At 49.4% G+C, this 23,195-nt stretch overlaps 1 protein-coding gene across 1 annotated transcript; it reads left to right on the top strand.

The window, feature by feature from the left end:
* The first annotated feature begins 9,340 nt into the window (after positions 1–9,340).
* Positions 9,341–11,929, top strand: LOC135814244 (uncharacterized). The gene has a single exon (XM_065327376.1). It carries the CDS (start codon positions 9,341–9,343, stop codon positions 11,927–11,929), a length of 2,589 nt encoding a protein of 862 aa, XP_065183448.1.
* Positions 11,930–23,195: the final 11,266 nt, after the last annotated feature.

Here is a 23,195-nt window from a genome sequence, read left to right on the forward strand (position 1 = left end):
CAACGTCCAACAAACGGATTCGTATTCTATGGGGTCTCATGAGCTAGTGTGCCAAAGGGCGTTTAGTTGGAGCTTCAGTGCATCACCTTCGCCGAAAGAGGCCCTTTCTGAGATTTGGCCGATGGACTAAAACTGCTTCGAAACGATCTCCGTCTTCTTTACTTGTGCTGAACTGAAATGAATGTTACACTTGTCTTTGTTTGGCGCGGTTTTTTACACTTTGGTGTAAGCATGCATGTATGAGTACAGCACATGCACAGTTCATACGGCACACGTGCACACTAGCACTTGTGCAACTTACTTTGAGGGCGTCAAGGGCCGCATCAGTACTGGGCGCCAGTTATGCACTTCGGGCCGGATTTCACCGAGCGCAACTGTACATGTGTACCGTGTGAAGTAGCGCGAGAGCCAAGCTGGTCGTAATAATACGTGTAACAGCCACGAACGTCATTCAACCAAAGAAGACTACCACATTACATGAGCATGAACACTTGCATTCCATTTAATACATTCCTATGTTGTAGATGTCAGGCACTGTAGTGTTCACGTCTACATACACATTGTGGCATTCCTTGGTCACCCAGACATTCATGATAGTAGCGCATCGTGTTATGTTATGCATGCAGCATGTGCCGTTTCCCGAGCGCGCGTGTGAAATGAACTTAGCGGCTTTTAGTTGCTGTGCATGAGTTGAGTCTGGACTCATGATCTGGTGTGTACATGCAATCATGTGATCTTGTAGTTGAGCGTATGTGTTATTTGGATTTCCTTGGTCATGACCAAACAATAAAACATGATCAAATTATTTCTACACATTCAACAATGCCAAGAACTCACCTGGTCCCCAAGTAGCTCATTATCTTCTTTTTCAGCATGAAAGTTGGATACTAAGGGCCCGGTCACACATGCACTCGAAAGTAGCGTATACGCTGAAGCGAGGTCGCAGGAGCGAAAAATGGCATGGCAACGGCGAAAAGCGGAACTTCCGCTTCAGCGGAAACTCCAATCCGCTTCCTCCAAAATTTTGGAAGCGAGACTGTCGCTTCTGCGGATTCGCTTCAGCGGAAAACACCACGGTCTGCTGTATATGGACTTGCTACGAGAAATTTGTATGCGTATGATGTCCATGCAACAAAAATGCGTGCAAGATATTCATTGACCTCGTCTATTCTCCGTACCGTATGCACCACAGTCTCATGTTCCGCCAAAGTAGGAGTTGTGCCCAGTTTGTATGTGTGACCACACACACGTGGTTTCGCTGGAGCGACACCAGGCTCGCTGCCGCCGAACCTCGTCGCCGAAGCGAATCCCAGTGCATGTGTGACCGGGCCCTAAGGCGGAGTGTGATGGTCGGCCAAGCTGGTGCCGTTTGCAGTTATTGTACTTATCCGTGAGAAGCTTCATGGGCAAGGCCGTTGCAGACTTCAACTCGGACTGTATATACAGCACCAGGCTGTCAAATGTTTCGTAGGCCGACGGCTGGTCACTCCCTTTGCCACTTCGTTGCCGGTGCATAGTGGCCAGGTGGGTGAAGGCACTGTAGCATGCTCCGACGTTGATAGTGGATTTCCGCTGCAACGCAATCTGGGCCATTCTGGAGCGAAAGCCAAAATTCTTGCATTGTTCTCCAACTCTGCTAGATGCACATGTCATGAGGCACAAGTCTGCAGATGTGGATTCAATCATTGTACATCTCTCCTTGTTCTACGCTTTGCTGGTACATGGTGTCCCATCATCACATACATGTATCTCCTCCAATTCAGAATGGCTTGAAAAGTCATGGCCACGTCCAAGTGGCAGCCGACCCAGCAACGTTTTGTTAGTGTATGTACTGTAGCACTTGCGGTGGTACCATCCGCGGACGCTCTCCTCGGTGCAGTGACTCTCGCACAAGAAGGTATAGCTCGTCCTGCCTGCATTTAGCAGCTTCAAACAAAGTTTGCTCTGCAAAGTAACTCTGCAAAGTAAATCGGGTTTGCTTTTCCTGCGATGCATTGAACGCAATGGCACAAGCAAAATTCCCGCGATACAACGCCATTCCCAGGACGAGGCCTAAGAAGCTCCACGGCCTCTTCCTCCATCATGTCAAAAGGTGTCTACCATGCTGTGAGCGGTGGGCAGGAGGCACTCAAACAGCGCGAAACGCAACTACTATGCAACTACCAAACGAAAATGCAATTCTACATTTCAAAGAGTATCCTGTCGGTGTCGTCGTCATCTTCAAAAATTTGAAAAAGGCGCTCCTTTCCGTGAACTGTGCACCCCCAGATGGTGCGCAGTATCGCCGACGAGAGCGGAGAAATTGGCTTCTCCTGAGCTTCTGCCCTAACTCTGAAGATGACAACAAGCGGAATCCAGGTCAGGTATACATACTTTAGGCCGTAGTGAAGAACCCAGGTTGTCTGCTTGAGACTGAAACGGAATTTTTTTTTGAAGTTTGGGCCGCTGGACTATACTCTCTAGCCAAAACAAACTAGCTCAGTGTTCGTCAGGCAAAAAGCGAAAGTCACGAACTCAAAATGTGGGGAAGTCATAGTCAGAAGGTCCACTTGCCCCGTCTCGAACCCAGACAATCTTTGTGCAAGTCATCTATTGCGTACGCGTGCGACAGCCCGCGAAAGTGCACACTTTGCAACGACCTGATACATGTACTTGAAAAATTGACTGAAAAGTTACTGCGTAACCGTTATCTTATCGGTTAAAGGGGAAGTTAAGGCAAAAATCAAAATTTCACCAGTTGTAGTCTTCGGGGTGCTGAGTCGAATGGTCTTGGTCCGAGAAAGCTGAGACGCTCCCTTCCTCCTTGAATCCCAATCGAACTCGTGCACTTCCACTGAAACTGGGTGACTGCGCCCTACTAGATGGGGATTTGTATGCAAAATGTCACTAAAAGCGCCATTTCGTTCTTATAAAAGCACGGCTGACCGCGATTGGCCCATATGTTGTAGTCTTTTGGACGCTGAGTCGACTGGTTTTGGTCCGAAAAGGCTGCGATGCAGCGTTCCTCCTTTATTCCCAATCGAACATGGTTGAACAAGTGGTCACGTGCTCCTGGGTGCCCAAATCACCTGGTCACCACGCCAGCAGGCGACAATTATACCTCAGAATGCTCTGTCTCCATATCAATGTGTTTGGCCTAGTTTCCTAACTCTTGATAGCTTTTTTGTAGTGAAAATTCATGAATTTTGTGATTTTATTTGAATCCTTGGTGTTAACGCATGCGTGGAACACCAGGTTTCGTTGATAAAAGCCCTTGTTCCCTCTATGTTCTTCGGCCTTTTTTCTAGCTCGCTCGAAGTAAGTTTCTTGGCAAGCTGTTCGATCTCGTTATCGACTGTTGTCTTGTACAGTACTTCCTCTTGGTTGTATTTCTAACTTGGTGTGTCTCTGTGCTTACTGTAGACCGCCTTTCAATCGTCAAACTGTCAAGTCCACTCTCAAGGATGGACTCGTCTGCAAGCTCCTTTACCTCTCCCGATGCTGCTGGTCAGTCATCGAGGATCATGGCGGACATGATGAGCCAGTGTGGAAAGGTCTCGCAGGTGATGGAGCAAATCGGCTCAGACGTTTCAAGTATTGCGGAACGAGTGTCTGCTCTGGAAGCGGCTCAATCCCGCCCTGACCCGGCACGAAGTGCCTCTATTTCGTTTTCCGCTCTGGCGCCAAGAGCTTCTTCAACACCGGGTAAAACCCGTGAGATCCCCAACCCCTCGGACTGTGAGTCAGAAGAGGAAATGGACGAGTCAAGCTTGCTTGACAAATCGTCTCAGGATTTCAAAGTGTCCTCGGATACTTTGGAATTCTTTCGGGAGAAATTTACAACAACTACCTCGAACGAAGTTCGGCGCCAATGGCGTAGTCGTTTTGGGCGCCCCAAAGTAGATTATAGCAATAAAAACTGCTTTATGGCAGTTTTCTAAAAAACGTTATTGTGTTCTAGTCCATGGACCTCGTCTAAAAAATAAGAAATTAACGAAATGTGATAGCTGAAAATTAAAATTTCACACAAAACCTCACGATAATCACAACACTTGAAATGCTGCTTTCAACCAGGGAGTAGTACAATACTACTCCCTGCTTTCAACACTAAACTTGTACTGCACCAACAATTGGCAACATGCATGCAAAGGAAAGAGGATCGCGAGGGGAAAAGGTCTTCTGCATGTAGCTTTTCATTCTGTGTGTGATTATTGTTAGGGGTTTTGTGTGAAATTTTAATTTTCAGCTATCACATTTCGTTAATTTCTTATTTTTTAGACGAGGTCCATGGACTAGAACACAATAACGTTTTTTAGAAAACTGCCATAAAGCAGTTTTTATTGCTATAATTTCTTTTGTTTTTTTTCTGTCACCAATCAATGGAATGCCCTTTATCAATATGTAAATGATGGCCTTCACATCATGTTTTTTTTCTGTCACCAATCAATGGAATGCCCTTTATCAATATGTAAATGATGGCCTTCACATCATATCAATACCATATTATACGCATTGATGTGCAAGCCTTTTCTTGCAGAAAATGGCACTAGCATAATGCATGTTCTTCTGCGGGGAAACATGTGAGCAGTGGTGGTGATACTTTTTTATACGGAGGTCATTCTGTGCATGTTGCTGTTGCAGAATTTCATGACTCTGTCATAAAATTGTCTTGCCTTTCAGATATTTCAGATTACTCCACCCTCGATCAGATTTATTTGAGAAATGTAGCCATGCGGCAGGTGCATGTCGCAGATGTTTTTGTTGATTCTGTGTTTATAATGGTTTATAGTCATGGGTTATCGTGATAAGGTCATCCAGCAAAACATTGAAACTGAAATCGTAATCCTGTTGATGTCGATACAACTTTTGGAAGTAGTTCAATGACTTCAAACTGTTAGTCCACGATTGTCTAAAACAACACAGCAAAGGAGGAACAATAAACATGTATTAAAATGTAAACGAATACATTGCTGAGTCCAAAACCTCGTTCCAACAACTACACTAATCCCGAGGAGAAAAGGGGCAAGGCTATGGTTGGAGGTGCTGAGAGATATACAAGGCACTCGACAATAATAAAATTTTACACATCTTTTGGTGAGTATGAATGATATCCAGTCGAACCTCTTTAGGACGAACACCAAGGGACCGATGGTATTTATTCTGTAAGCTTAACCTATTTTATAACCAGAGAATACAATTATATCTCCAATAGACACACGAAAAGATTTCTTCTACAGCGAAAGATTCTAAGCCACACCGACTCATTGACTCGTCTCGTATGAAACAATTGAGTCACTAGAGATATTCTGCAAAACGAAAATGCGTACAAACTTTCGCTCTACATCATGAAGTGCGAAACTTCGCACCTTTGGACGCGAAACTTGCAGGGAACGCGAAATGAACTGTCGTAGGAAATTTCGTGAGATCGGGTCATGGCGTAAGTGCACTTGGCCCGCGCAAACTACGAAAATGTGCAGAACGCAAAGTTCGTGCAAAAATTCGCACACACTTTCGCAAGGACTGTCGCGAAACTTCGTTCGAATTTTCGTTTTGCAGAACCTCTCTACTGAACATTTCTTTAGCAACATGACGGCAACTGAAACAGCAACAGAGAAAGTACGATACATGTACTCCACATTCTTACAGGTACTACAAACAGATTGCAGATCGTAATTCTTGCTTTGGCGGCACGAAACTTTATTTGAGGCAGTGCAATCCCGGCGGTACTCACAAATCGAACAGCCCAGACTTGAGTAAACAAATCTAATCATACAAGTACGAGATTTTCACGAGACGAAACTGCACCCATTGGCTTGTTTCGTATGAAACAAACAAGTTACTGAACCTCTCCACAATAGAGATTTCCCCTGATATGCGAATATATTTTGCAAACTCGGTCAATTGGTACTTGAACCTTTCCCTCCAGATTGGGAACTGCCAACGATAGTATGCCACTGACCAGTGCCTTACTTGTAACGTACCAATGTACAATGAATATGAGTATTTCGACAACACATCTAACATAAGCCTTACCGTCAAAAAGTTGAACTCGCGTTCTTCGCACACTGTAGACAAGGGCAAAGAGATAAAATGGATCTAAATCCGAATAAAATCAGCACACGTTTCCGTAAATGAAAGGTGAACATAAGCAAATGAATCGAAGGAAACCGGTGAACTTAGAGATCACCTGTCATCGAGTATTCCGTAAAAGGAGGCCTCGCAGCTCGGCAGCAGAAAAGCAAAATTTAGAAAAGAGATCCTGTCAACTTTTCCATTATTTATTGCATTCCGCCCCAAAATCAGCACACTTTTCCTCAATGAAAGAGTCAACACAAGCAAATGAATCAAAGGCAACTGGTCAACTCACCTGTCATTGAGTAATATTCCGCGAAAGGAGGTCTCAGCAGCGCCGAAACGAAAAGCCAGGCCATGAGACGAAATATCCGAAACAGCTCATGCAAGAAGCAGTTCCAAAGAAGGAAGTTCCTCGCGCATGCATATCCGAACACGGATCCGCGGACTGCATGCACTGAACACAATGTCTGCCGTGCACGTGCACAGCACACGGCTACCACGCGTTGGTAGATCTAATACCGAGCACCTTACGTAGAGACTTACGTAGCCTAAGTGAAATACCGAGCACCTTACGTAGAAACTTACGTAGCATAGCGATGTCGTTTTTTCTGCCATGTGAACACAATAATAGAAAAGCTGACAGGATCGCTTTTCTAAATGTGGCCTCTGCGCCCATCATGGACAAGATGGTGAAGTCCCGATTACACCCTGCGACCAAGTCGCGAGACAAAGCCCTGTCGAAACAACAGGCCTTGCTTTTGGACGCCGTAGGTCCTTTGACCTACGTACTAGAGGAAGCTGGGAAAGAGACTCTCACCGTACAAGCCACGGTCGAAGCATGCCAACAGGCGTTGGCTTTTATTGGCAATGCAAATATGCATTTGAATAGAGAAAGGCGGCGAAATGCCATTCTTTGTATGAATCGCGACCTTGCCGAAATGGCAGAAGATGACGATACGTTCAAAACGTCTGCACCCCAGCTGTTTGGAGATGGCTTCTCCAGAAAAGCGAAGGAACGGAGCGAAGAGCTCAAATGTTTGTCGCAGGCGGCGTCCTCGCGAGGTGGCAAGGCTTCCACCGGATCGTTTGTTCGAGGAGGCCGAGCCAACCATGCCCCACGGGGAGGCCATTCAAATCGGGGCAGTTTCAATCAGAACGGCAACCGGTTCCGACCTTACAGCGGAAACCAGTACAATCCCCAGTTCAACAGGAAGCCCAACGACAGAAGTCGTCAGGAGTCAGCAAAGTGAGCCATCCGCCTTTACCCCTTCCTCTAAAGGAAATAAAGAGTTTTCAAAACTACTCAATGTCTTCTGTTGTGAGTGCTCTCCAGCAGATGGGTGAAAAAGACATGACAGAAAGTGTCGTATTTCACCAGTTCCCGATTGCGGGAAGTGTAGCAATGCTTGCACAAAACTGGAATGCAATCAGCTCAGACCAGTGGGTCTTGAAATGTATTCGGGGTTACACAATTCAGTGGCTTCAGAAGCCCTTTCAATCTCACTCTCCAAGAGAGATAGTGTTTCGGGAGGAGGAGAAATCAAAATCTCCCTCGAAATAACTTTGATGGCGAACAAACAGGCCATTTCAGAAGTTTCAATACCCGAGCTTGGAAATGGGTGTCAGAGACCTGACACAAAGTGTCTCGACCCAATGCATGGTTGGGGGGTGTTCAGGGTTACAAAATTCACTTTGTTCAAGAACCCTTTCAAACCGTTTCCCCAAGGGAGATTGTATTTCAAGAGGAGGAAACGAAAAAGATCTCCTCAGAAGTTGTCGCAATACAAAGCAAAAACATGATTCCACTTGCTGGACTGGATAGCTAATGATGTGTAGTAGTTGCGAAGAATCTTCCGACGACGAAGGAGATGAGGACGACGACGACGAAGAAAAATTCAAATTTGAATTTTGAAAAGAATTTGAAAATATTGCAAATCAATGCGCGTAGTCTTGTGCCGAGGCGAGAGGAGCTCTCAAGGCTGGTAGTGCAGAAGAGGATCGATGTTCTTGTTGTTGTGGAGACATGGATGAAGACAGATCCCCCCAAGATCAGTGGTATGACAATAGCATCCTGGACGAACAGGAAGCCAACCTACAAAAATGGTCATGGAGGTGGTGTTGCCATATACGTAAATGACAAACACCTGAGCTACTCAAAGGAAAACCTTGCAGCTACACCAGATGAGGGAGTTGACATGTGCTGTATCAGAATTTACAACAACAACAGTGCTGCGGCCACAAAGTACGGTTTCAGCTCTATCTCCATCTGTGGTGCGTACATACCACCAGAACTGACTGGCTCGGAATGGTGGAGATGCATCCCTCCCAATGTAGACTGTATCGTGTGTGCAGATGTTAACTGTTGTGGATCATGGAGCTCTTTCGGTACACCCCATCAACATGGTGACGCCATTGACACATGGCTCATCTCCAGTAACATGATAGTAGCGAATGAACCGCTCATGCCAACTCGGATCTGTCCCGCAACAGGTTCCTTTAGTTCTCCCGACTTGACAGCTATCCCTGCAAGACTGATATCATCCACAGTTTGGCTGACAGACGACACGATTGGCAGCGACCATCTACCCATCATCTTAACGGTAGAGGCAGTGAAAGTAACACCAAAACGGGAGACGAAGTGGTCGTTCAAAAAGGCCAAGTGGGATGTATTTGTGACCACCCTAGATGCCCACATTAGTAACATGGAGAAATCGGAAAAAGTGAACGCCGCTGCGGAGAACCTGAACAGCGCTGTCCTAAAGGCTTTACATGCAGCTGTCCCCCGTGGATGTCGCACCACCGCACATTTCTGGTGGAACGACGAAGTGGACAATGCCGTCTCGGCCCGCCGTCAGGCTCTGAAGGATATGCAGAGAAACAACACCGACCAACTCAGGCACCAGTACCAACTCGCATGCGACGAAGCATCTCGGGTTATCACACAGACGAAACGTGAAGCATGGCGAAATTACTGTGATGGACTAAATGACTCAACGTCCACCACCAAAGTCTGGCGTACAGTGGCAAGTCTGGCAAGTGTGGTTCGCCCAAAACAGCGGACTCTCTCATTCTGAATGGAAAGACATACCACACTGAGAAGGAAAAAGCCACGGCATTCAACAGTCACCAGACTAGATCTCAACATCACCATGAGCAGTCCATTACGGAAGTAGAACGGCAGCAAGCCAGAACAGCGAGTCGGAATACCCTTCGGAAAGCTAGGCTCCAACTGCGGTACCTAAATGCCTGCCAGTCTACTTCAGTCCTTTCGCTTGAAGGACGGAAGATGGATGTGCGCATCCTGAAGGATGATGGTACAAGTCAGTGGTATCGGGGTGTAGTCATCCAGCATCTGCTTCAGCAAGGGAGCTCTGGCACTGTACTGGTGCAGTGGGCGAATGGTGACCCAGATGAACTCTTGAACCTTGACAAGGAAGAATGGAACATGGTAGACGAGAATGACGACGAGAGATCTGAGTATGATTCTGACTTCTCTATGTCCGAGGTAAAACATGTACTTCAGTCGATGGCATTCTCCAAGGCAGGGGGCCCTGATGGTGTCCCAATGCAGGTTCTCCAGCATCTCACGGACTCAGCCATCCAGGAGTTGACACGCATCATCAACATGTCTTGGACGTCAGGAATGTGTCCCCTCCTCTGGAAGTCCAGCCGGCTGGTGCCTATTCCAAAGTCAAAACCCGGAGCTTACCGCCCGATTAGCCTAACTAATGCATTTGCCAGAGTTGCAGACCGACTAGTCACCAGGAGGCTAACTCACTTTCTAGAACGCTTCCAGGCTATTCCGGGTGAGCAAGCTGGGTTCCGGACTGCAATGAGTGCCGAGATGCAGTGTTGCTCCTTTGTTGAGTGGATCTCTCAACGTCAACAGAATGGTGATAGTGTCAACTGCGTGTTTTTGGATGCCTCAGCAGCATATGACAACGTGCACCATGACATTCTCATGGCCAGACTTGGAGCATTGGACCCGCCTGCCAGGCTCACAAAGTGGATCAATTCCTTCATTCGCGGCAGGGAAGTTGACACCAAGTGGGGGTCTACAGTGAGCAAGAAGAGATCCATCCACCGTGGTGTCCCGCAAGGCTCCTCGATGTCTCCCGTCCTTTGGCTTCTGTATATGGCGCCCATCTTCGATGACCTAAAGCTGCCTAACCTAGCAAAGCACCGTGCGGACTTTATGCCTTTCTTGTATGCTGACGACATCGCTATCGCTGTCTCCAGCCGTCTGGTCGAGGCTCTCCAATCTGTCACGCAGGATCTGTTGAACCATGTTGCCGACTTCTGCCGGCGCAGCTGTATCACCCTGAATGGCTCAAAATCTGTGCAGGTTGTGATATCGACTTCATATGCCATCCGCTGTGCTGCCATCCCGCAGACCTTGAACGGCACACCTATCCCTTCAGCTGATTCAGCTCGCTTCCTCGGTATATTGGTCAACGCAACGATGAGTTTTAAAGAACAGTGCCTCGCTGCACGCCGTCGCATTGAACAACGCCTTCGAATCGTGCGAGCTACGAGTGGCCATAGCTGGGGCCTCAATCAGCAAAACACCACTCGGCTTGTCAACCAGTACGTGCTCTCTTCTGGTCTGTATGGGGCACCAGCCTACTATGGTCTTGCCACCAAGCAAGGTCAGCATCATCTTGATGTTGCCTACAATAGCTGCCTCCGCCTCTCCACTGGGTGCACGAAGACAACACCTACGAATCAACTACGTGAAATAGCTGGTGCACCAACTATCCAGCTGAAAGTCGAGCGCCAGGCGGCCTGTATAGCTAATATCGCGAAGCGTCATAGTGCTCCTACACCAGCTAGTGCCGTGTTGCAGTCAACATACCCTGTTCGGATCCGCAAAACCAAGGAGACATGGAGACAAATGGCAGAGCGGCATCTTCCACCATTCCCTGCACCTCTGCCATCCCGTCCTCCACCCTGGTCCTCCGTTCCAAACCTATCTGTTTTCAAGTCCGCTTGCACCCGGTCTGACCCTCCTACTGTACGACTTGTAGAGGCACTAGCATGCCTGGAGGAAGCCTATCGCTCCTGTTGTTCCTCGCGACGTCTAGACATTTGGACAGATGGCAGTGTCTCTGACACCAACGCTGGTGGAGGTGGTTTTCTTGTCATGGAAACCACTGCAACCCAGCGGTCAGAGATACTGTCTGGGTGTCTACCAGCTGGCGCTGTCGCAACATCCTTCACTGCCGAAGTAGCAGCAGCAGCAGCTGGCCTGAGGGCAGTCTACGACCTTACCACCATGGAGACGGACGTTGTGCTGGTCACTGACAGCCTCTCCCTCGTAGATGCCCTCCGTGGAGACCCATACAGGATCAGCCCAGACACCATTGCTGCGTTCGATGCTCTGACAGAGGTTGCTCGGAAGGCTCATTCCATCAACCTTGTCTGGATCAGCAGCCACTGCGGTGTTGCTCTCAATGACAAGGCGGATCGCCTTGCGCGGAATGGAACACAGTGTGTACAGGCCCAGGTTCAGCTACCTATCCAAGCTGCCAAGGCTTCAATTCGGTCTGCAACCGCATACCCCCGGCCATTACTCAACACTAGCAAGTTCCGCAGCCCTCCGTCCCGGCATGAGACCACCATCCTCAATCAGCTGCTCACTGGCCATTGCAGCCTGCTGAATAAGTACTTGTTCCAGATTGAGGCGGCACCTTCACCCGACTGCACTCACTGTCCTGGAACAGTTGATGATGCTGCCCACCTCCTGCTAGCTTGCCCTGCCAGACACAGCAGTCGAGCAGGTACACGTCTATGTACCTTCACATCAGTCAGGGAGGCAATTCTCACACAACCATCAGAAGCTATCCAGTTCTTGCAACTGGAGAAACTGATCTAAGTTTCTACTACATGTACACTGTACTCTCACAGTCATTTTCATATTTATTATGACTTGTAGTTACCGAAGAAGAAGAAGAAGAAGAAACATGCGATTTCCGAAGTAATGCCTGCAGATCAAACGAACAATCAGTTTGTGTCTCAACTCTTCGCTGTCCCGAAGAAAGACAGAGCGATAAGACCGATTATCAATCTGAAAGCTCCGAACCATTTGTGGAAGTGTCCCATTTCAGAACGGAGGGTATACACATGTTGAAAGATCTGCTGAGACCAGGCGATTTCATGACGAAAGTCGACCTGAAAGATGCGCACTTCATGATTCCCATTGCCAGGGAATATTATTATTATTATTATTATTATTATGAAATGACCCAAAGGCAATGTGCCTATCGAGGGGTTCATTTGATTGAAAGAACAGTAGATGTAGATGTATGTACAAAGAGAAGTAGGGATTGATGAGGAGAGAAATGGGGATATTGCCGCAGACCAGCGAAAGTTGCTGCGTTTTGCATGGCAGGGAAAGATGTATCAGTTCAACTGTCTGCCGTTCGGACTATCGTCAGCCCCGCGGGTTTTTACCAAGACCTCAAGGGCGGTGATAATCACACTCAGGACTGAGGGTGATCATTCATATCGACGATATCCTGAGCATGGCGGAGAACGAGACAAACGACCACACGGCCGGTCTGATTTTCCTCCTGGAGAATCTAGGGTTCATTGTGAATTACCAGAAACCACAACCGAACTCCACCAAGGAGATAGATTTTCTCGGCTTAATACCGGTGAACTCCGAGAATCTGACGATCAGATTGCCGGGAGATAAATTTACCGTGGAGAAAACACGATCAGATGCAAAAAATTGCGAGAGGAAAAAACACACTCAGCAATTTCTGTAACTCACCTGTTGGGCAAACTGAGCCATGCTGCACATGCGATTCCACCAGGTCCTTTGTTCTATCGAAACCTTCAGGGCTGTTTGCAGAAAGCCCTAGAGGAGGGATCTTAGAATTACGATCATCCTTGTCTCTTGAGCAGCGAAGCTCTGGAGGAATTGGACTGGTGGATCGATCACCTGACAGACTGGAACGGTCGTCGTCTTCTCACGCCGAAACCAGACCTGGTGATAGAGACGGATGCCTCGACAGTGGGCTGGGGATCATCTTGCCAGAACTCCCAAACAGGCGGTCCGTGGAGTAGTCAGGAACGAGAGATGCATATAAACTGCTTGGAGCCGTTAGCAGCCTTCCTGGCTGTAAAAGCATTTCTGAAGTCAAGTCGAAATCTTCTGGTTCACCTGAAGATGGACCGTGAGCACCACAGCCTTCACGTATATCAACAAGTTCGGAGGCACTGTGTCTCCCGACCTCAATCGCCTCACCAAAGAGGTGTGGACATGGTGCATGGCAAGACAGATAACTCTCCAGGCCACTCACTTAGCAGCGGATCACTGAACACAGTTACAGACGACGAGTCTCGCGTGATGAAAGATCGATCGGACTGGATGTTGCATCCAGATGTATTCCAGGAGATCTTTGCTCGAATGGGTCCCATGAATGTAGACCTGTTTGCCTCTCGGCTGACACATCTCCTGCCGATGTATGTGAGCCGGCGTCCCGATCCAAATGCGATAGACGTGGATGCCTTCTCGTTGGACTGGACAAAGTGTCAGGGTTATGCCAACCCACCTTGGAACCTGATAAGCAGAGTAGTAGCACAGGTCTGCCCTCAGAAATCTCGGATAGTGCTTGTTGCACCGGTATGGCTGAGTCAACCGTGGTATCCAGCCCTCCTGGACCTGCTGGTAGAGGAGCCCCTGTTGCTTCCCAGCACTCCAGATCTGATTCAGCCGACGCACAGCGTAAACGAACCGGAGATAGTCCCTCGTCTAGCCGCGTGGAATATCTCAGGAGAAAGTACACCAGTCAGAATGTTTCTGAGGAAGCTTCAGAACTCCTCCTTGGATCATGGAGGCAGAAATCTACGAAGACGTACGACTCCCTATTCAAGAAATGGATGGGCTGGTGTCGTGAACGGAACAATGATCCCTTTTCAAGTGATATAGCCACGATTGTCAACTTCCTGGCATCATTGTACAAAGCTGGTTATCAATACCGCTCTATCAATATTGACAATAATTACAGATCAGCAATTCCTTCCGTCCAGGAAAAAAACTGACAGGTATGACACTGGTCAACACCCAATGGTATCTCGTGCGGGTATCGATACTAGTATCTTCAAAGCACACTCTGTGCAGAGTGCTTCTGCATCCGCAACAGCGGATGCTGGTACTACTACGAATGATATCTTGAAAGCAGCAGACTGGAGCAGCCAGTCGGTCTTTCAGAAGCTCTATTATTAGACCCCAGCATGATGAGAAATATGCTCAGGCAGTTCTCTCGAAGCTGTCAACCACTGGCAGAGAGCTACAAAATCACATTGATATGGAGACAGAGCATTCTGAAGTATAATTACAGAATGGCTCAGACCACGCAGTGGTTGCCAGCTATTTTGGATTATATGAAGAATGTGATGTCGAACATATCAATGTCCCAACTCTGACCCTCCCTGTGTTATAATGCACATAATATGCTTGTTCCGAGGCTCGCTATTCAAAAGGCCGAAGAACATAGAGGAAACAAGGGCTTTTATCAACGAAACCTGGTGTTCCACGCATGCGTTAACACCAAGGATTCAAATAAAATCACAAAATTCATGAATTTTCACTACAAAAAAGCTATCAAGAGTTAGGAAACTAGGCCAAACACATTGATATGTTCGACATCACATTCTTCATATAATCCAGAATAGCTGGCAACCACTGCGTGGTCTGAGCCATTCTGTAACTTTCACACCAAGGTTCACATGGTTCAACTCGAGTTCAACTCGAGTGACAGGACTGCACCCAAAAAAGGTCAAACAGGCTAGTAAGTTGTACCCTGCAGGCACGGTGACCAGGTGACTGGTGTACGCAGGAGCACGTGACCGCTTGTTCAAGCATGTTCGATTGGGAATAAAGGAAGAACGCTGCATCGCAGCCTTTTCGGACCAAAACCAGTCGACTCAGCGTCCAAAAGACTACAACATATGGGCCAATCGCGGTAATCCGTGCTTTTATAAGAACGAAATGGCGCTTTTAGTGACATTTTGCATACAAATCCCCATCTAGTAGGGCGCAGTCACCCAGTTTCGGTGGAAGTGCGCGAGTTCGATTGGGATTCAAGTAGGACGGGAGCGTCTCAGCTTTCTCGGACCAAGACCATTCGACTCAGCACCCCGAAGACTACAACTGGTGTAATATTAATTTTTGCCTTAACTTCCCCTTTAACCGTTAATCCTTCGTAACCGGTCTGCAACCGGTTAATCGGACTAACCGTTTGAGCCCTAAAAAAAAGCATAGCGAAGGGCCCTGAGCTTCCAAGCTCTCTCGTTTCTGGCATTTGGAGGTTCGAATTATCAGGATTCCACCTGTAGTCGCTGATGTCTTGACTGTATTGGATTCCCTTTGGGTCCTGGACCGTTCGCGGACGTAGCGCACGGCCAAAGCAGGTCAACGCCACAGCGACGAGCGATCAACTCGAACTCTTCAACTTGCAGCCACGGACGCAGGCCTGACCGAATGATGATGAAACTCTTCACCGCGGTGGGCTTGACGGGTGAGTGGCAACCCAGGTCCTGCGCACGCCTTGGTCAGGGAAATGAGGGAGCCCAGTCGCCAGCGGTGCTGACGTGGAACGAAATCTGTAGTGAACTTCTGGTGAGAAATTCCTGTTTGTGAAGATAGATTGGAAGACCGCCTTTGGAAAGTTTCATCAGTTTGAGAATATAGTAAAAGGGCTTCGGCTGCGCACCCGACCTTATACTGCAGACCACCCCAGGATCTCGGCGCTCTCCCGCTGCCTATGCAATTGCAAGGCCATGGAGAATGAGTAACCCGTGACGTAACAGTTCCGTTCCATGACACGCTAGAAAGTGTCATTCTTGTAACGGACGCACAGTAGAATGGCTTACAAAAGTTAAAACACAGGAACTGGTGTTGAAGTCGGATGACCATCGACGGCATCGTGTGGCAAGTCGCACCCCTGATCTCCTATTGCGGAGTCCTAGATCCTGCACCACTCATACGGTCTCTCACACTCCACTCACACACACACAAACACATATTGATGGGGACTGGAAGAAGCTTTTGTGTATGAAATGACTACATGAATATAAAAACGTTCAGACAGGAGTGGGGTGTAAGTATGTGGTGGAGAAGGTGGTGGTGGGGCGTTAGTGTTTATAGTGTACAAGTAACACATGTACATTATTACAAATAATTATTTTAAAAGTGCAAATCAGCACTCAGAAGTTGCCCGTGGAGAGCTGATCCTTGAAGCTTTGTAAAAGAGAAGAAGCATGTTTGTTTTGATAGGCTAAAGTAGGAGGAATGGTCTCAAGAGTAAAATTTGGAAATCGATAGATCAAGTTGGTCAAATGCTTTGAAATCGCAAGGAAAGAAGGAAAGAAGTTTGTTGTATTTGAACTGTTATGGCAGAAGCATCGGGGCAGTGTTGATTACGAGGAACGATGAAGAGAGATCCAAGACTGCTCTAGGGAGGATACTGGCGCAGTGATGGAAAGCTGCAGGAAGCCCAAATTCAGCTGGAGTGAAACGCTCTGTTGTCCGCTGGTAGAAGGCTTTGGTTGGCCTGCACGCGTGCAGGAATCACTGGGATCAGAGTAAATCACGGTGTTGCGATTTGCATCGACGATGATGGGACAGGCGATAATAGACACCTCATTATTCACCACTGCAACGGTGCATGCAGCAGATGTACTTCTTTCATATTGCATGGGTTGTACTGATGTCTCCTCCAGTACTGGCATTTGGCTTTCTTGGCTTTGAGGCACCGAGTGTAAAGTGCTGGGTTGTCGAGCTCCTGGTTTCTGATCATCCTCTGACCATGGCTTGATCCACACTTGGGGCTTATGCTCATCTGCTCGCTCATCAGCACTGCCACTCGCACCTGGATTGTGAGCGGGGAACAGGTCCTTCCAGACAGGAGGAGCATTGCAGGTAAAACTAGCAGTGGGCCGATTGGGTCTTCGTAGCTGTCCAGCGAGCTTGGTAACGGCAGTCTGTTCGGACTCGCATGATGACGGTATGATGGAGCGGCCACCGTTTGTCACCTCGCTCACTTGCATTTCACGGCCGCTGTGTTTGTAGATGGTTGCATAGTCCTCCTGGACTGGGCTGTTCTGCATCATTTCAGGGTCTTTGGGCAGCATTTCCGCTGTCTGGTTCTCCATGGTTGATGAATGCGGTTGTTGGGGACCGTACAATGTCCCATTTGTGACGCATGTAGTCGGCAATGAAGCCTCGGCCCTGGTCTCTAGCCTACTGTGTTCACCAGGTCTGTCCTTGGGTTGCCTGGGGACTGGGGCAGAGAAATCCTGCTTGCGCAACGGGTCTTCCAGAATGTAGTCCAAGATGGAGGATTTGAGTGCGTCCGAAATGATTTTACACCGCTGTGGCTCCTGAGTAGGTGATATGGCCTCCTCTGGTGTCGAAGTGAGTGATTCTTGATACGCCAGGCCAAGGTCTTTGCCCGCATAGTGGACAGAGGCGTTTTGGTCATCTGCTTTTTCAGCTGAATGGCCATCCGGCGATGTTCCCACTGCCAGCTCTAGATCTTCATCTTCGGCCCGTACTTCTTGACGATCAGTGGCTGCTGTGCCTTCAGTAACGACTGCACCTTCAGTGACTACCTTTCCAGTGATTGTGCATTCAGAGACGGCACCTTCAGTGACCGTGTATTCTTCGGCTGAATGGCCATCCGGCGATGTTCCCACTGCCAGCTCTAGATCTTCATCTTCGGCCCGTACTTCTTGACGATCAGTGGCTGCTGTGCCTTCAGTAACGACTGCACCTTCAGTGACTACCTTTCCAGTGATTGTGCATTCAGAGACGGCACCTTCAGTGACCGTGTATTCTTCGGCTGAATGGCCATCCGGCGATGTTCCCACTGCCAGCTCTAGATCTTCATCTTCGGCCCGTACTTCTTGACGATCAGTGGCTGCTGTGCCTTCAGTAACGACTGCACCTTCAGTGACTACCTTTCCAGTGATTGTGCATTCAGAGACGGCACCTTCAGTGACTGTGTATTCAGACACTGATTCCTTTACCTCTGTTGGCTTTTGAGTGACTGGACGATTTGGTAGTTTTTTGCCCAATGTTCCTGCTGTGTAGATGCTTGCGGGATTCAAAGTCCTGCTGGTCCAAGGGACACTCACAGTCGGTAGAGCGGCTGGTGTTGACATTGGGTTGCCGTCGTCATTTCTGTTGTCTACATCTTCATCGATGACGGGGTCATCAACGACTTCATGGTCAACAACGACTTCAGTATCTTTATTACTGATGGAGACATCAGCATCTTTGCTGTTGACGAGGACATCAGCATTTGCGGCGCCAACCAGGACATTGAACCAGGTGACACGGTCAACACTATCTTCGCTGTCGTCGTCGTCGTCATCGTCGTAGAAGCCATTCGTCTCGATTCCTGGCGTGTATGTGCCAGCTATATTTACCAGTACTTGGTTTAGGGTACTGAGAGCCTCTTCTTCTGTGAGTACGATGTCGGGGATCGAAGTGAGTTCGGTCATCCAGTGGTTTCTGGTGTCCGACTGCTTGTGGCGAAGGTGAAGTGGTCTCTCTTGGGCACTCTCCAGCTTGGGCTCTCTTGGGCCTTGTGTCCTCTTCGAGTTGGGCTCTCTTGGGTTCTCGTGTGCCCTCTTCGACTTGGGCTCTCTTGGGTTCTCGTGTGCCCTCTTCGACTTGGGCACTCTTGGGCTTTCTTGTGCCCACTTCGACGTGGGCTCTCTTGGGCTCTCTTGTGGCGACTCACAGTCGAGTGGCATCCAGTTGACTGCCCGCCCTTTACGCGATTTTTTGCCCATGGCTTCTGAGGTCCGCTGGATTCGGATGTCCTGTCGAATTGGAGACACTGATAGGACAGTCGATAAGGAAAATACTATTTAATAGCACACTGCAATGTAGTAGTCGCTGATGACTGTATTGGATTCCCTTTGGGTCCCGGACCATTCGCGGACGCAGCGCACGGCTAAAGCAGGTCAACGCCACAGCGACGAGCGATCAACTCGAACTCTTCAACTTGCAGCTACGGACGCAGGCCTGACCGAATGATGATAAAATTCTTCACCGCGGTGAGCTTGACGGGTGAGTGGCAACCCAGGTCCTGCGCACGCCTTGGTGGAAATGAGTGAGCCCAGTCGCCAGCGATGCTGACGTGGAACGAAATCTGTAGTGAACTTCCGGTGAGAAATTGCTGTTTGTGAAGATAGATGGGAAGAAAGCCGTTGGAAAGTTTCAACTGTTTGAGAATAGTGAAAGGGCTTCGGCTGCCTACCCGACCTTATACAGCAGACCGCCCTAGGATTTCAGCGCTATCCGGCTGCCTGTGCAAGCCCACGGAGAGTGAGTAAGCTGTGAAGTAACAGTTGCGTGCCATGATACGCGCTAGAATGTGCCATTCTTGTAATGAACGCACTGTAGGATAGTTTACAAAAGTTACAACGCAGGAACTGGTGTTGAAGTGGGATGACCATCGCGTGGCGAGTCGCACTCCTGATCCTAGACCCTGCGTAACCAACACTCACTCCTACTACTGAGTCCTAGATCCTGCACCACTCAAAGTGACTCATAGTCTCTCACACACGACTCACAGATTTCGTGGCAGAAATCTCGTGAAGAAGAAGCCCGCGAAACAATCATCTACAAGTGCATGCCATGATCCTTGCGGTAGAAGTGGTGTAAATCGCGCAGACTACATAACACGCGCGCAGTCGCTAGCGCCGAGCCCGGGGCCGGTACACACAGTCGAGGTCAAAGTTCGAGCTATTCCGTGCAAGCGTTAGTAGCTGTGCCGAGACGACTCAGACGAGGCCACTTTTCACCTTCCCATGCGTAGACTACGTCAAGCGAAAGCACGATGCATCGATGGTAGCACCCGTAAACAGCGCCACTCGGCTTTTGGGCCGAAAGAAGGCCGTGGTTTTGTTACTTGAAGTACAGGATTGTACTTGCAAGAAATCGACTTGGCAAGTGAATGGCTACAAAGCGCGATGGAGTACAGATTGTTCCTATGTATTATAGCATTTGTTCCGAATTGGTTTATGATTTGAAGTGCCCTGCTAGCTCTTCGCTGAACGGCGGCACACTCTTCTCATTCGGCGTGTTCCGCGGGCACCGTCAAGACAGCGACCAGCAGTACGGGGTAGGTTCTCAAGAGACAAGAAGCGAAATATGCCAGAGGCGCAGCGTAAGTCGCTGTCGTTGCTCGCCCAGTCCACGTCAGCTGACCCCGACCAAGATACTGATGATGGCTACGCGGCAGAGCTAGACGCAGCCACGAATGCTGCGCTGGTTTGTCCCGCGGCATATTTGGCAGAAATGTCGGACCAAGACGACAGTAAGGAACTGCTCGGAAGTAGTTTCCTCTCCGCCTCCAGCGAAAGAGTCGAACCGACGTCGGACGGCGTACTCAGTGGCGACACGCACATTATCCTGCAGCTGCAGCAACAGGTCAAACTGGGCACAAGCGAGGATGAATCGTGTGGTGAAAGCGACGACGAAGATACTGGTCGCATGCTTAGTGAAGCTGAGATACGGACAAACAGCCCTGCGCTACACACTGACACTGACACAGCTAGTATCGATTCTCCTGGCTCACCTGCTGACTCGGACGCTGGTCTACCACGCATGACCAAGGAAGAATTCGAACTACTTGACTCTGGAGACCAATCACCGGACAGCCTCGATGTTTCATGTTGTGTGTCGACTAGCCGCGAATGTGCTGGTTCTGAAGTGCAATGTGCAGGCGACTCACCGAAAATCGTGTCCACGATGAATAGCGCTGGGCCAGGAATCCAGGTTGAACATAGTGCATACCCTGTCGCCACGGCAACTGAAAAAGAGAGCACTGCAGCAGAATGTGTACCGTGTTCAGGAGTCGCCACACAGGCTCAGCCAATCACACCTGTTGCCGTTCACGCTGCTTCTCCTGGCTTGTCTGCTGACGCCGGTCTCCCAAGCAGGGCCGGCGGAGATATCGACCTAATTCTCTTGGAAGGCGAATCAGCAGACAGCCTCCATGTTGCATGCTGTGCGTCGACTAGCGAATGTGCTGGTTCTGAAGTGCAATGTGCAGGCGACTCACCGAAAACCGTGTCCACGATGAATAGCGCTGGGCCAGGAATCCAGGTTGAACATAGTGTATACGCTGTCGCCACGGTAACTGAAAAAGAGAGCACTGCAGCAGAATGTGTACCGTGTTCAGGAGTCGCCACACGGGATCAGCCAGTCACACCTGTTGCCGTTCATGCTGCTTCTCCTGGCTCGTCTGCTGACGCCGGTCTCCCAAGCAGGGCCAACGGAGATATCGACCTACATGTAATTCTCTTCGAAGACGAATCAGCAGACAGCCTCCATGTTGCATGTTGTGCGTCGACTAGCGAATGTGCTGGTTCTGAAGTGCAATGTGCAGGCGACTCACCGAAAACCGTGTCCACGATGAATAGCGCTGGGCCAGGAATCCAGGTTGAACATAGTGTATACACTGTCGCCACGGCAACTGAAAAAGAGAGCACTGCAGCAGAATGTGTACCGTGTTCAGGAGTCGCCACACAGGCTCAGCCAATCACACCTGTTGCCGTTCACGCTGCTTCTCCTGGCTCGTCTGCTGACGCCGGTCTCCCAAGCAGGCCCAGCGGAGATATCGACCCAATTCTCTTCGAAGATGAATCAGCAGACAGCCTCGATGTTTCATATTGTGTGTCGGATTTCGAATGTGATGTTTCTGAAGTGCAAAGTGCAGGGGACACACCGGCTGTAACTCCTCAGCAGCAGCAAGGGCCTGTTGAAGAGAAGCTGCTGGCTACACCAGATGAAGGATTCAAGCCCCGGCAGGGCAAGAGCCCAAGAACTCCTCGGGGACTTGACGATATGGGCAGTGGCAAGACACCTACATCTTGTCGTCGCGTGGGCGCAAAGCGTGTCGCAACTCTTGAAAAAGCCCGACCCAGCCGCACAATACAGCCAACGACAACGCAACAAGCAAAATGTCAGACGCACAACTCACCTAGGCTATTGGCGATGCATCGCTCCAGCAAGTCGGGTGCTGCGGGATCTCGAGCAGCTAAAGCTACCACATCATCAGCGAAATCTCCAGCAGGAGCGAAGAAACAGACCCAGCGTCGTGCGTCCAGCAAGGCCAGCGATAGCACTGGCACTGCGAAGTCGAACTCGAAATGCAAAAGTCGTGTTCTGCATTCAGACCCGTCCAAAGGAGGCGCCGCTGAGATTGTCAGGGATGGGACAAGCGCACAGCAGGCCGAAGTGGGCAAACCGAAAGCTATCACATCTGGCTCGGAAGCATCTGAGATGGCTGCGTCGGCAGACAAAGATACACCTGGTGCTTGCAGCGAGGCGCCGGTACACACACAGCCGCAGCAGCAGCCACACGGCACTGATGAGGAGCTGCTGAGCTTGTTTAATGCAATTCTCACCAAGGAAATACCGAAGCACAAGCGCACACGCCATCACCACAAGAAGGGCGATAAAGTTCGCGACGACAAGGTGAGGCTGAGAGTGGGCAGTAGCAAGAACGGTAGTAACAAGTTGAAGCGCAGAGTGAGCACCGACAAGGCGATGCCCAGCAGCAGTGAAAAGGCTACACCCAGCAGCAGCAGCAGTGACACGCACTGCTACCCTTCACTGGAACACGTGTCCACGGTGAATAGCGCTGGGCCAGGAAGCCCGGCTGATCAGGGTGTGTGCACTGTCGCCACGGTAACTGGAAATGAGAGCACTGCAGCCGAATGCGTACCGTGTTCGGGAGCCGCCACACAGGCTCAGTCAATCACACCTGTTCCCTGTGTCGTTCATGCCGATGTCATCGCTGGGACGCACAGTCTTGCAACCAGCAAGCCAGCGGAACACGTCCAGCCGTGCATGGAACCAGTTCCGTCACAACTATCCCTGGCGACGCCGCTGTCCTATACTGGCCCTGCCGAAGTGATCCTGAGCACGGACGGTGTCGTGACTGGCGATGGTAATAATCCGGACATGTCGAGGGACATCGATGATATGCCGACTGCAATCATGCGCTCAGTCGCCGATAGCCTGAGCTTGTCTGGTGCAGGCATCAGAGTCACCAAGGAAATACCGAAGCACAAGCGCACACGCCATCACCACAAGAAGGGCGATGAAG

The sequence above is a fragment of the Sycon ciliatum genome, chromosome 1 (genome assembly GCF_964019385.1).
Source record: "Sycon ciliatum chromosome 1, ocSycCili1.1, whole genome shotgun sequence".
Lineage (NCBI taxonomy): Eukaryota > Metazoa > Porifera > Calcarea > Leucosolenida > Sycettidae > Sycon > Sycon ciliatum.